The sequence below is a fragment of the Haliotis asinina genome, chromosome 14, assembly GCF_037392515.1.
Source record: "Haliotis asinina isolate JCU_RB_2024 chromosome 14, JCU_Hal_asi_v2, whole genome shotgun sequence".
In the NCBI taxonomy this organism is placed as follows: Eukaryota; Metazoa; Mollusca; class Gastropoda; order Lepetellida; family Haliotidae; genus Haliotis; species Haliotis asinina.
In genome coordinates this window covers 46040219-46053763 of record NC_090293.1, presented here as the reverse complement: position 1 = coordinate 46053763, position 13545 = coordinate 46040219, and the positions used below count along the sequence as shown (strand labels likewise).

Sequence of the window (13545 nt, the reverse complement as noted above, 5' to 3'; positions counted from 1 at the left end):
GTTGAAGTGCTACGTGCTTGTTTTGTAGTACAATAGGCTTGTGTCATTAGTGGATAGCTTACCTGATCGCAGGACAAGCATGAGGTATGGTAGGATGAAGTCAGCACAAGGATCTTCCCAGTCTATAGGTGATGCTCAGAGTCAGTCAGTTACTTATGTAGAAATACCAATAAAACTACAGCAGAAGTATATGAAATAAGGCCTGCCCAGGATGAGCTAGATTTCTGACGGACGGTCTAAATTTGCAGCTAGCCTGATGGTCTGGTAAAAATTTTTGATGTTTCATACATCAGTAAATTCACCTTATTTGACATCTGGTCTTGTTCAGTTTTGGGGGGGGCAGGTAACGTTTTGATGTCTGGCTGGGTCTGGGGTTTATTTCATACACTGCACAGCAGATAACTTTGTAAGCGTTCAGGTGTTCACAATGTTGTTCTTTCATTTCACAAGGAGTACTGAAGTGATTTCTTAGATTAATGAATCCATGTTAAAGAGGAACTGTACTCCATACCTTGAGACTCATTTCCAGTCTGTATCCAGATTTATCATTAGCCCCTTATGGGGTGGTGGGGTAGTCTGGTGGTTATGGCACTGACATGACATGCGAGAGTCCCAGGTTCTATTCCCAATAAGGTTACAGTCTGTGAATCTTCTGGTGCCCCCCTTCTCTTGTTTTGCAGGACTAAGATTTTCAAGGTGCATGGATACTTTTGAAAATTCGAAGAATAGAAACATACCACATGTAGGTTGATGCAAACCATGATCTCAAATGAGATCCATTCTCAAGAGTTAGATATGTTCTCAAGACTTGGGTTCTCTGACACTGCCTAGATCCTGTTCTTGGATTACCAGCACCCTGGCACTACTTCACCATGTTTATTCCAGAAAACAGCATGCGGCTTGTTCTCTCCACTAAGGACAATGTCTATGGTAATGTCGCTAATGCTTTGATGAGAAAAATGCTTTTTCATGTATAGTTAATTTTTCTGATCCATGACATAGTTAATCATGTTAAGATGGCTTTGCTATTGTTCTGAATTATCTAAGCATAATGTAAGATCATTTGCTTGAAATATTGTCATTTCTAGTGTCTGTTAAGTCTTCAAGAAGCCACTTGCATGATAGCACTGGGTTTTGTTTTGTACTACTCGCTTGCTTGTCCCTCACTTTGTGTTTCATGTTTTTGTTGTATCTGGAATCGTTAGGTCAGTTTTGGGCATTTGGAGTGGAGAGTATATTTAAATATCAGGGAGTAAAGAAGTATATTAGAACTTAGTTCTGTGTATTGTGTCCCTAATATACTTTGAGCACTGTAATGATTTGCCATAAAACGATGAAGGTACTCCTTCCATGAAGGCTGCGATTGCTGTTTCATGTCATCATGAAACTCTAAGACATCAATCCTCATGAGATCACATCAGAAGACAACCTAGGCTGCTACAGAGCGGGTCCTATCTTATATTCCAGTTTGGTTAATATGTGAATCTCACTTGTCCAATTCCAGCCATAATAATTTTGAATAATATTTTACCTATTGTATTAGTACAGAAACGATCATAGGTGTATATCTCTAATGTATCCTTTTCAGACTACCAATGTAATATATTTTTTTAATCGTTTGGTGATTTTAGTTTTGCTTAATAGTCATCAGGACTAGTTCATTCTTTATTATAACCCTTCAGTTATCTCCCTTGCTGACCATAACACAAAAATGGTTGGATCATGTATTTACATTGCTTGTTGTTGAGGTAGGGCCAGTAACCATAGTAACATAACAGCAGGATCTTGTTTCTGTAGTTTGCTTTGTGTCGAGGTTGGGCCAACAACCCTAATGTTATGGCTGGATAGGGGGTGATGTGGTGGCATACCTACCCTGGTCCTCAGTAAGCAGTACCTTCACTGTTCATACTTCCTGTTGTTCAGTGTGTTCTGTGTTGTCTCTGTGGCTTTGTCATAGGTAGCGCTCCATGTCCACGAGAGAGTGTTGCGCTTTGTGAAATGGCGGAGTGGTAATGTCAGGAAGTGCTCATGAAGATAATAAAGGGATGATCCTTTACTGTGTTGCTTGTTTGTTTTCTTTAAATATTTGTTATGCTGGACCTTTCCATTAATTTTGGAAGACTGTGCATTGAATGGTCTCTGGTGCAGAATTCAATGATAGAAGTTGCTCCCCTTTGTTAAGCCATAATCCACTGAATACATGCTTGCAAATCCTAGTCATATTTCTTTTGTATATGACAGGCTTTGGGTGCATTTCACCTTATTGTAATATCTACCATGTTATTAGCAATAGCAGGGTATATTTATGTAGTGCACATATCCACACAGCTAGGACATGATCAAGGCACTGTTTTCTCCCTTGATCATTGGGTGTCAATTTCAACTGCACATTGTATAATCAATCTCAATTTCCTAGGATCATACAACTCATGCAGCCACTAGGCATACCAAGTTATTGTGACTTTAACCCCCTGGATGCCACAGGGACATATATGTCCTTCCTCTACATACCTCACTTGGAAGTCCAATAAAATTCTAAATATACCACGCAAATACAAATACTTCACAGTTTTGAATTCTGCGGAAAATTCTCAGTTTCATGATACCATCCACTATTATCTCAGACCAAGCTAAAGTGCTTAAAATCGCCTTTCAAAATAGGCTTCATCGTAAATGTCGCCATTTTTCAAACTGTACAAAATTGAGATTCACAGCGTTATTTGCAGTATGTTTTCCAACATCCAGCCCTCTAATCACTGCTTACAATGGCTCAGTACGCTTAGTATATTCAGGGGAAGAGTATCGTGGCAAAAAAATAGCAAATTGAAAATAGATATAAAGAAATAATTTGGTAATTCATAAAAAACTGTCAAACTTTTAGTGCAGCGTGACGCCATGACTGACGCAAAATCACGCAGAACGACAACGGTACTTATCGGCATTTCTGGCTTCTTCCGTCATTTACAATGTAAACGATAAGAACATATCACAATACACAGATAGTCAGAATAATTCTGATTACTTGCATCTCACATTTATACACAAAAGATCCCTGAATCAAGCAAAAAGTCGTCGCAAAATCCTGTGTACCCTTCTCAGCGAAGCCGCCATTTTGAAAGAAATCGGTCATCGGTAGTGATGTCACATGTCAACATTGTTGCACATATTAGGCAATTTCTTTGAGGTGAAGGTCGGTTGAACAAGAGTAAACACAATGCCCATACCATTGCGATTGCATTTTTTGTATTGTGATGTATATTTTGCGCATCGTTCAGATATTTTTTCATGAAATTGATTTCAGTATCTACATATATACATGTTCAACACCATATCACGTGTGGATATAAGGTATCCGTTTTTATTCTTTGAAAGCTTTTGATTGTTTGAATAATATTTACATGGGAAATTGACTCAGTAAGTGCATTATACCACATTTTAAGCCTCTACACAAGTGTTGGAAGATCACACGTAGCCATTACTGCAACATGTGCTTTAGTTCCCGTGATGTGCAATATTCAGTACGTTGGGACAAATATTGCAGTTTCATATCAACAGGTTAATAAACAGCGATTTAATTCCAACTTATAAGTAAAACGGATAATATTAATGAAAATGATTTGTACATTTTATCAAATGTACGGGCACACATACTACTATTTAAAGGAATTGTCTTGTTCATTGTATTGGTTTGAGTCGTTTTTACAGACAAAACTATTATGGATATTAATTGACCAGGTGCGAGTTTGTCAAAACGTTTCATGATTCATTATCATTGTTTTCCGATAATAAAGTCAGTTCAAATGCGATTAAAATATATCTGATGGCAGAATGTCTAACTCAAACAATATTTATACGGAAATTGTTAAAAATATATAAAGCAGGTCAAGTCTTAATTTGGACAAGCCTTACCTCCATTTTGTAATACTTCTTTACTGAAAAAGCGATCTCTGTACCTTTCATTGTATACTTATGAAGGGAAATGATTTCATAATCATGAGAAGAAAAGTCTTTTTCCTAAATGAATACTCAATGAATATTCAGGTGTTGTGAAATTTTCATTTACGCTGAATTGATGCTAGGCAGGTGCGCGTGTTGCTCACAATAAGATATGTAGTAAAACCGTGTAAATGTTGATATATTCAGGACACTATTTCAGTGATAAAACCATTCATTTTATATTTTGGCTAAAAAGTGTTGAATTCTGACACAGAAGCCGAGATCTTTTACACATTGAGTGGAAATTAGGTTAGATATATACTAATCAGCAACCAGAGTAGTCTTTTTCCGACGTCACAAAATGCACAAAACATGCCGTGACGTCAGCTAAAATATGTCGCATTATTTTCAGTTATTTCATTACGTTTGAAAACGTGGCTGTTACTCCGTTAATAATAATGGACAATTAATAAAAATACATACACACAAACAGGAGAATATGGGAATCTAAGAACTAAAATATGTATCGGATAGGGACATCCAAATCGCTATTGCCTGCTTTTTGATGTAGTACACTTGCATCTTTTCTTACAAATTGTGAAACTACCAAAAGGTATCCTCTCACATTGGGGAAGTTTGTATTGGAATAGTTTGGTTCACTGTGAACAAAACATCACGAAAATATACTGTCCATATCCACAGCAAATTCTCTCCATGTGATCGGAGTTACATTGACCTAATGTAAACCATAGCTGAGTTATGCCCCCTTATCTTTATACGTGCATCACCTCTCTGTCGACGTTTGACGTCATAGTAGAAAATCGATTTTTGACATTTATTGCAGGTCATTTTTGATTTTGTGAGTATGACGTTATGCATTAGCACATACATCCATTTCATATACACTTATGTCGTTCAGATATCAAACTGTATTTTCTTCGCTCACACTTTCCGTAAAGATGCCAAATTAAAAAAATCGTAGCAGAGTGCTTTTATTGGTGCACGATAAAAAACTGAGAAATTTACTGTTTTTTAACGCACACAAAAGTTTTGGACAACTTTTAAAAGTGTCTATTTCTCAAACCCCTGAGGTAGCCGCAATTATATTTATACCAACGGATAGGAAATTACATATTCTACATGTCTGTGCAATTTCATAGCCGTACGCAGATCCAGAACCACGCGAGCGCAAATCTCGCACAACGTTCACTTTTCAAACCTTATGAAAATGTGCGCCTGAAAAAAAATTCGGCATCCAGGGGGTTAAGTCCTTACGAGGTGCTGTTACCACTTTGGTAAAACTGATATTGGCCACAAGTACAAATTGCATAAGAAATAAATCCAGCTATTTTGTACTCTGCGAACATCAGTGAACACATTACTATAAATCCTAGTGAATGAGGGGAAAATATTTTATTTTGACTCAAATCAAGTAATTAACAGACGTTTACAAAAACTCAACTCTCAGTTCACCTGATGAAGAGGTCTGAAATGACCCGAAAACGTTGTGTTTCAAAGAATTAAAAAGAAGATTTATCCATAAAAAATCGTGGTCAAGTTGAAAATAGTTCTGTTAATTTAGCAACCTCAGTAGAGTTTGGGACTGTACGAACTATCAGAATCACAGGTTTGAATTCACTGATTAAGTTATTGAAATGTGTTTAATTCATCGTTGGGGTTGTTCATACTTCTGTACCCGTGTAAGGGTAACGAAACCAATGGGCCCAAATCAGTCTCCATTATAAGTGATATTTCTGCTACGGGTCCGCAGTAGGGCGTGAATTTTCACAAGGGCACGAATCACGAAAGCTTCTCTGGTCGACGCCATCTTGCCTTCTGCTTGAAGGGAAGTAACTCTCATCGCCACATCACCGTGAAAGGCCACGGGATTATCTCCCATAGATCGTTTTCATGTCGTACAAATACAAATGTAGAAGCATAACTTGAACCACCAGAACAACGTTATATCAATCGTATCTCGACTTCTAGCTCACGTATCTCGTCAATCACAAGAAAATGCCATTGTCTCCTACCGCAACGGTTCCAACCATGCCGCAAGGGCTCCTGGGATAGCACTGGCAAGTCCAAGTCCAATCAAAATGCGTATCGCGGGTGGCGTTCCCTAGCGACGGCATTCTGTCCTCCAGGGGCGGCCATGGAAGGATCAAGATAGTCACGCTGGCGGAAAAATCAAACATGGCAGAGACAGATCCACACTTAAAAGCACCCGAATGGTGTCAGGCGGCGACACCAGCTGCACTTAAACGATTTTCACGCGGATCTGCGTGAGTATACGGATATTTTTTAAGTTTCCACTTGTTTAAATGTTTACAAAGTGACCATGATTTCAGCTCAGTTACCAGATAGCACAAAGACGTATAGAACGTACCTCTTTGTGAGCACGACGATAGGAATCGGAAGTTTTCAGTGGCAGTTTTGATAAGACCACGTAAACTGATGCTTTATTGTTCTGTTCGCTCTTGAAACATAAGTTTCTTCTAATGAGGCAATCCACTTTGGCAGCATAATCACCAAAATGTAGACATTTCTAATAAACCGTAACAACTCTTTGAAAGGTTATTTTGAAATTATTAATTAACCGTTTAACGAGTACTACAGCACATCGACTCAAAGAAGCGTGCATAAAATAATACCTGCTTGAACTGATAGGCTTCTGGTTCTTGAGGTAAACGGTGTTTCAGTACTTATTATTCTTTTCCCTAAACTATACATGTGTCATTACAGACGGTTTTATATAGTATTAGGTGCTAGAGAGGCATACGTTATCCCTTTCTCCCCAGGAGAAAAACGAAAAAGAAAGCACATTGTAAAGGACATTGTCATTATTATACAGTCTTTGAATCAAAGTATTTTCGAAATAATTTCGGCAAGAATACAGAACACGGGATACCTTCTGCCATCTTTGAAAGCAAGCAAGTTCATGTTTGGTTACGGCAGGGATAATCCACAACATAGTATATAGTCTCCATGGTTAGGGTTAAGGTTGGGGTAAAGTTTAGGGTTTGTGTTAGGGTTAGGTTCAGGTTTAGTGTTTTCGCTTGCGTAAAGTGACGTAACACAAGGTGTCCAGTATTCTGTAGCGTAATTTTCAATGCTTCCTACAAGTGATGGGTTCTGCTATGTCATGTCTCAAGTGTTCTTTTTCAGTTCAGTGATAACACTTCAAAACCTGCTCACAGACAGTGCTAAACTGGAGAGAAGTATCTGCAAAATATACAAGGACTTCCGAACCAAATGGCAAGATAGTGTGATGACCCAAATTGGTAGGTTTGAAAAGATACATGTCAGATCTTGTGTCATTTCCTGTAACATGTATGACATAAAAACGCAGTCATAAGAGTACCAATCCCAGTGACATAGAGCACTGACTTTTAACCAAGTATATGCTGTCTCAAGAATCCATGTAATTATTTCTGTGTATATACATGTGGACTCTTGTCCTATGAAGTGAAATCTGTCTCAGATGACTTTATGGTTTGAGCCATAAGTCTCATTCAGATTCAGCCTTTAATAACAACCAGAGGAATGCGCTCATGTGAGCCTATAATTGTTTGTTTCTGTGTTTACAGGTAGCAACTTAGCATATGACCAGGTCAAAGCTGTCATGAATGTCTGGATGGAAACTATAAAACAGAAGGAGGATCTGCATGCTAAATGCCTTAATGCCATGTATGCTTCAAAAGGCCCAATTGAACACCTCCATGAGTAAGTACTGACTCAGACAGAAATGAATTTACATACTCATTTGGGAGAGAGTAACATGAAGATAACACTTTCTCAAACCATTGCCATGGAAAGTGCTTATGACAAGAGCTGACTGAACTATGAACCACACGTCTGCTGCATATTTAATATGTATGTGTGACATCAGATTTGGCGTGATTGATCTTTGATTGACTGACTTGGAGCCACTACTTCATAATTCATAGTTTTCTGTAATACAGTCACATATTACTGACTGGCATAAAACAGCATTTCCACTGAATACCATTTGTGTTGAATACTGGAGGCAGTAGCATGAAAAGGGCCCTTTCTGTTGTTAGTGGCAGTTGAAAAAGGTGTTTGTCATTTGACAAGGTATTGTGAATGAACTTGCAGGGAATATCTCTATAGTTTCCATTTCATGACCCTGCAATGGATTTGTTAATTTCTTAACTTGGTTTCAGGTACATCCACTCAGAAACTGTCAATACATCAAAGGATGCCATACAGTCAATGTATATGAGGGCAAGGAAAAAACAGATGAAGCTGGAGAAGGAGATTGACCAACTGAAAGATGTGAGTGGTTATAACGAGACAGCATCAGTTTCAGTAGAGATGCAGTCATTAAATGTGGATTAGTACATCTGTTACTGAAAGATTAGAATGATTTGTAACTGAATCCCTACTTAGACTAGGATTTAGCAGATAGGATTCCTGATGATGCTGTCCCTGCATGAATCTCTTTTAATGGCATTAGTGCAGGCTTTGCATTATAGGGCAGGGGCTCCTTTCACAAAGCAGCCTTTACTAAGGTTACCCTTAGTTCGAGTTCTTTAAGATTGCACAAAGGTTACCGAAGTGACTTATGATCAGGGTTTTTCCTTTGTGAAAGAGGCCCAGAAGCCTGCTATAAGAATAAGTTGCTTGTTATGTAGTTACATTCAGTGTTGAGCCTCTGTAGTAAGGCCATTCTATTTGTGTGTATTTAAGTCATGTGATACATTTGGTCCTCCAGCCATTTGGTGTGACTTGATGACCGTCTTTAAGAGGGTAATCACTTTTCAAACGCGAGGCAGGTGCAGCAGGAAGACATGCTTTTTGTTACTCCGGACATCCAGGGTCATTACATATTTACATTCATATATTCATAAATGTTCACACTCATTTTGCCTTTGAACCCGATGGCACCTATTTCAACAGGTTATGGATGACAATGATGTGTTTTGGTCTGTTGGTTCAAAAAGCCATGACAACATCATTAGCCTGTCTGTGGACTTATTCCTCCATGCTATTCCAGGAGTTCTACCAGACAAAGGACAAGGCAAATGACTTCAAGCCACAGCTGGATGAAGCCTACAGAGGGAGGGAGGACAATCCCACAAAGTTCCAGGTTCTCTTGGGACACTGGCAGAAACTGGAGGCTGAAGCTGCAGGGGCTAGGACAACCTACAAAGACAAGCTCCGCCAGGAAAAATCCACACGAATGACTTTCATTGAGGTATGACATACATGAAAAGCAGACAATTTCTCTTGTTTCTTGGAAACAGTTAAACTGCTTTGTCATAGTACATGTGAGAATAATTAGTAGCCTCTAAAGTTAGCCACAGTTTGCTTTACTGGAGACTTAGACTTTTTGTTTTTTTAGAACGTTTAGAATTCTATCGGAATCATGAGGAATATTTGTTTTTTCAGGAAATGAAAAAATTTCAGAATGAATCTGATGTCTTTGAAATGACTCGTCTTGAAAACCTGAAGACTGTATTGGGTTTGATGTTGAAGAGCAACAAAAATGTAGAGTTTCAAAGGTGAGGCATTAAATATGGATAAACGCTTCTTTACCAAAGATATTGAATGCAACTGGCTTTAATTTTTTTTTGACCTTGCTCCCTAAAATCATTCTGAGGGAGAGGCCACTTGGTATTCATGGGTGGATGGAATATTTTAAAGGGGACTACCCCCACCACTTTGGCAAATGGCCAGTCCTTTAATATTTTACAATTCTGAGTATGTTGAGATATTCTGTATAAAGTGTGTATCCTCACTTCAGGAAAGAGAAACTGAAGGCAGTATTTGAAGAAGGTATCTCCGAGCTTGAGAAGCTTGACATTGAGAGAGAAATTGGTTTCTTCAACCAGTTCTATGTGTACGAGCATAAGTTTCCCCAAGAAGAGGTGAGTTTAGCAATTCATTTAAGGTGTTTAACGTTAAAATATTTCTTTAGGAGCACAATGTTTGAATTTTTGAATTTGTATTGATACAGCAGTGATAGTACATTTTTCAATTTTGCGATGTGTGATGATATCCCCAGTCTGTGTTGTAAACCTATGTGGTATCGACACAGTTTCACCCATCAGAAGTCAAGGAACAAAAGGAAGTAAGCAAACAAAGATCAAGTGGGACAACAGAAGAGAAGTCAGACCTGGAGTCACCTGGGAGGTGGGCCACAACAAGACAGTCCCTGGTGTCAGATGTTGTGTAAGTCATCACATGTTGTCTCTAGTGATGATCAGTCCCATCTGATGTCTGGGAGTAGTTGTGTAAGCCATCTCAGCTTGTCTTTAGTGATGATCAGTCCCATCTGATGTCTGGCAGTAGTTGTGTAAATCAACTCAGGTTGTCTTTAGTGATGATCAGTCTCATCTGATGTTTGGCAGTAGTTGTGTAAATCAACTCAGGATGCCTTTAGTGATGATCAGTCCCATTTGATGTTTTGGCAGTAGTTGTGTAAGTCATCTCAGTGTCTTTAGTGATAATCAGTCCCATCTGATGTCTGGCAGTAGTTGTGTATATCATCTCAGCTTGTCTTTAGTGATGATCAGTCCCATCTGACATCTGGCTGTAGCTGTGTAAGTCATCTTGGTGTCTTTAGTGATGATCAGTCTCATCTCATGACTGGCAGTAGTTGTGTAAATCATCTTGGTGTCTTTAGTGATGATCAGTCCCATCTGATGTCTGGCAGTAGTTGTGTACACATTTAGTTAACTGGGTAAACATTTAGCCAGGAATAATTGCCTTCTGAAAATACTGTAAGAAATTAGCTTTGAGGGTACCTAGATTAACATACTTTTTGTTGAAAATGTGAAAGACTCCAATAATCTGTCTTTTTTTTCTGATGTGTAATACTATATAATGTGAAAGGGAAACTTTCACTTATCATGTGATACATCTTTAATAGACACATCCTAACAATATCATTCGTGTTGTTGATGTCACTGAGGTCTGTGACTGAGTTGATGATGTATGTGTTTTACAGTCAAAACTTGTCTGCCAGAGACAACACAGCTGTGTTTGTACAGACCAGGGTACCTTCAGATGATGACGACAATGAGGGTGGGTACCACAGGCTGAAGTAAAGACTAGTATATTTTGTGTGTCCTTGTACATGGCAGGCAGTACTACTGGCTTAAGTAAAGACTAGTAGATTATGTGTGTCCTTGTACATGGCAGGCAGTACAAGGTGATTACAAGGATTGGGAGATCTTTAAGTATTTTAGCAAACTGTCTTTAGAATATTAGATGACAAGATATTGGGATACATTAGGAGGGTTTTACCCACGATCTGAATGGAATTTATGTTATCTTCAGACTCATGGGAGCATTCCCGTCCCATAAAACTCACTACCCCAAGGCTGGTGACTGCATACCGCCAACCAGATGTTGAGATTCCCAACGCTGTGATGGAGACAACACCACACACAGCTCCCATCGTCACAGAGACCACAGTGGAAAATTTCAAGGGCCTGAGTGACTGTAAGTATTCTATCTTGTCCTTATCTGGAAGTTCAGAGTTCAGATTTACTTAATGTCAACATATTTCAGTATGAAATGGAAACAGCAAAGGCTAAGACAATTCTGCTGCCTGCCACCATTGTGAGCAAAATGAGCTTCAAGATGGTTAAGATGTAAAAGACTTGAAAGGTGAATCATGTAAGACATTGTCCTGATCACCTGAGAATATTAGGGTATAAATCATTGTATAGATCTTATATGTATACAAACCCAACAGAATGTATCAGTGAATGACAGCGTTAGACAAGGCCACTGCTTAGTGATCCAGTTACTGGGAGACATGTTCCTTTCAACATCTTGATGATTGTTTAACATGTGGACTTGTTTACTTTTACTTAAGACTTTTAATTTGTGAATGATAGTTTGTGTTTAGTTGTATATGGAAAGTGACATTTACAAAAAGTAAACACATTCAGGATGGAAAGTATCGATTCCCCTTTCAGCGGACTCTGACTCTTATGCTGACACCCAGAAAGTGCATCCATCACTTCCAGTGCCCCCGTCTGCAGACCCCAACTATGTCTTGAAGCCAGCAACTACCAAGAAGGTCAAAGTGTATGCTGTGAAGGACTTCACTGCTCGCTCAGAGGATGAACTCACATTCAAAGCAGGTATGTTGACAGGCATAACAGTATTCATTACCGTAATTATACTTGACTGTGTTATACAAGTTCATTCTATTAAGAAGTATAAGACACTGAGTAAAATATACAGTGAGGCAATAAAGATTGGTATTTGAAGCATTATTTTCATATTTAACGAAAGGTGATGACATCAGTGATTAAGAATCTGCAAATAATGAGCATGTGAAGTACTGTAGATGATTACATTGTTGCTGCCAAAGGCTCTTTGTACTTCGTGCTATATAACAGGAGCTACACCTGTCCTTGTTTTGGATTTTGTAGGACAAAAGATTTACATCACTGACTACGAATCTGCTCCTGATGGCCGCGCATATGGCTACATTAAGAAGGGGAAAATGAAGAAGAAGAAGAAATATGGCTTCTTTCCTGTACAGCTGATCTCCACAGCTAAGATGAAGGACAAAGAATCCTTCCTGAAGAAGAAATTCTCCAAGAAGGGTTTTGATGGAAAGTAAGAAATTTTAGATGTGCTCACTGATGGTTTTCCCTAACGGACCTGGCTATGAACTCGACAATGATTTGGAAAAGTGAACTGGTCTTTATCATTTGTTTTGACATGGATATATTGTTTACTGTTCTTACTGGAACACCTATTTGATCTGTGATATTTCTTTGATAGTATTTAGTGATATATGTATATTTCAAAGCATTCAGAGCTGATTTTTGTGTGATTTACTAGTGGTCTGTTTTGGATGAGAGTAGGCGATAATTTGTATGATGCAAATTGATTTTCTGACTGTCAGTGGTCAGTCATTATGAATGGCCAGAATGAATCTTTTCATCAATATATTTTGCCAACTACATGTGTATATAGTTGATATGATCAGTGAAATTAGAATTTGAAAGATACATATGACATAGAACATTATATATCTAAATGATAGATTTAAATTTTGGAAGTTGAATCCTGGCAATATTTGATATGGTGCAAATTGATTGTGTGATTAACAAGATACAGGCATGTCAATCCTCTTTGTCGATATATTGTTATCAATGTATATGCACGTACTAGAATACCTGTGATGTATGGGGCAGTGCATTCTATTTAAAATGTATTTTCAATGACCACTAAAAGCTTCACTTAGGAATTATTCAAAAGTTGATGAATTCATAATCTTGTGTGGGTCCAGCTTTGTAGCCTGGTGTATTTTTTCAAAAGTTAAAGCTACATCTGAATCTCAAATTCAATAACACAATTGGATAATGAAATGTAATACAATTGTATTTAATAATTTGTAACTAAAATTTCAAAGTTCTATCATTATATCTGATGTTGTTCACAAATTCAATATCAGTCAAGAAACTGTAGATGATTGAAGAAACGTTTATTCAAATCAAGGTCAAACGTGGGACATGGTTTATTCAGTAATAGGGAGACTACCCCCGAAAATATCTGTGATGGGAAGCTGAGTCAAAAAACCTGAAATGTGATGGAAAGCAATGTACCTCCAGT

General features: G+C 38.2%; 1 protein-coding gene across 1 annotated transcript; it reads left to right on the top strand.

Annotated features, from left to right (window-relative positions):
• The first annotated feature begins 6132 nt into the window (after positions 1-6132).
• LOC137260824 (protein kinase C and casein kinase substrate in neurons protein 2-like) lies at positions 6133-12547 on the top strand. Its single transcript, XM_067798385.1, has 12 exons — positions 6133-6221; positions 7105-7220; positions 7527-7662; positions 8124-8235; positions 8957-9157; positions 9352-9464; positions 9707-9830; positions 10001-10083; positions 10913-10989; positions 11245-11409; positions 11892-12059; positions 12354-12547. The coding sequence occupies exons 1-12, from the start codon at positions 6133-6135 to the stop codon at positions 12545-12547; spliced, it is 1578 nt and encodes a 525-aa protein (XP_067654486.1).
• The last annotated feature ends 998 nt before the right edge of the window (positions 12548-13545 follow it).

Bases quoted from the DNA above. Each gene is read 5' to 3' on its own strand.
- LOC137260824 (XM_067798385.1), top strand. From the start codon at position 6,133: ATGGCAGAGACAGATCCACACTTAAAAGCACCCGAATGGTGTCAGGCG. The intron at 6,222-7,104 runs GTGAGTATACGG...GTTCTTTTTCAG, and splicing joins CGATTTTCACGCGGATCTGC to TTCAGTGATAACACTTCAAA. The intron at 11,410-11,891 runs GTAAGTATTCTA...TTCCCCTTTCAG, and splicing joins TTTCAAGGGCCTGAGTGACT to CGGACTCTGACTCTTATGCT.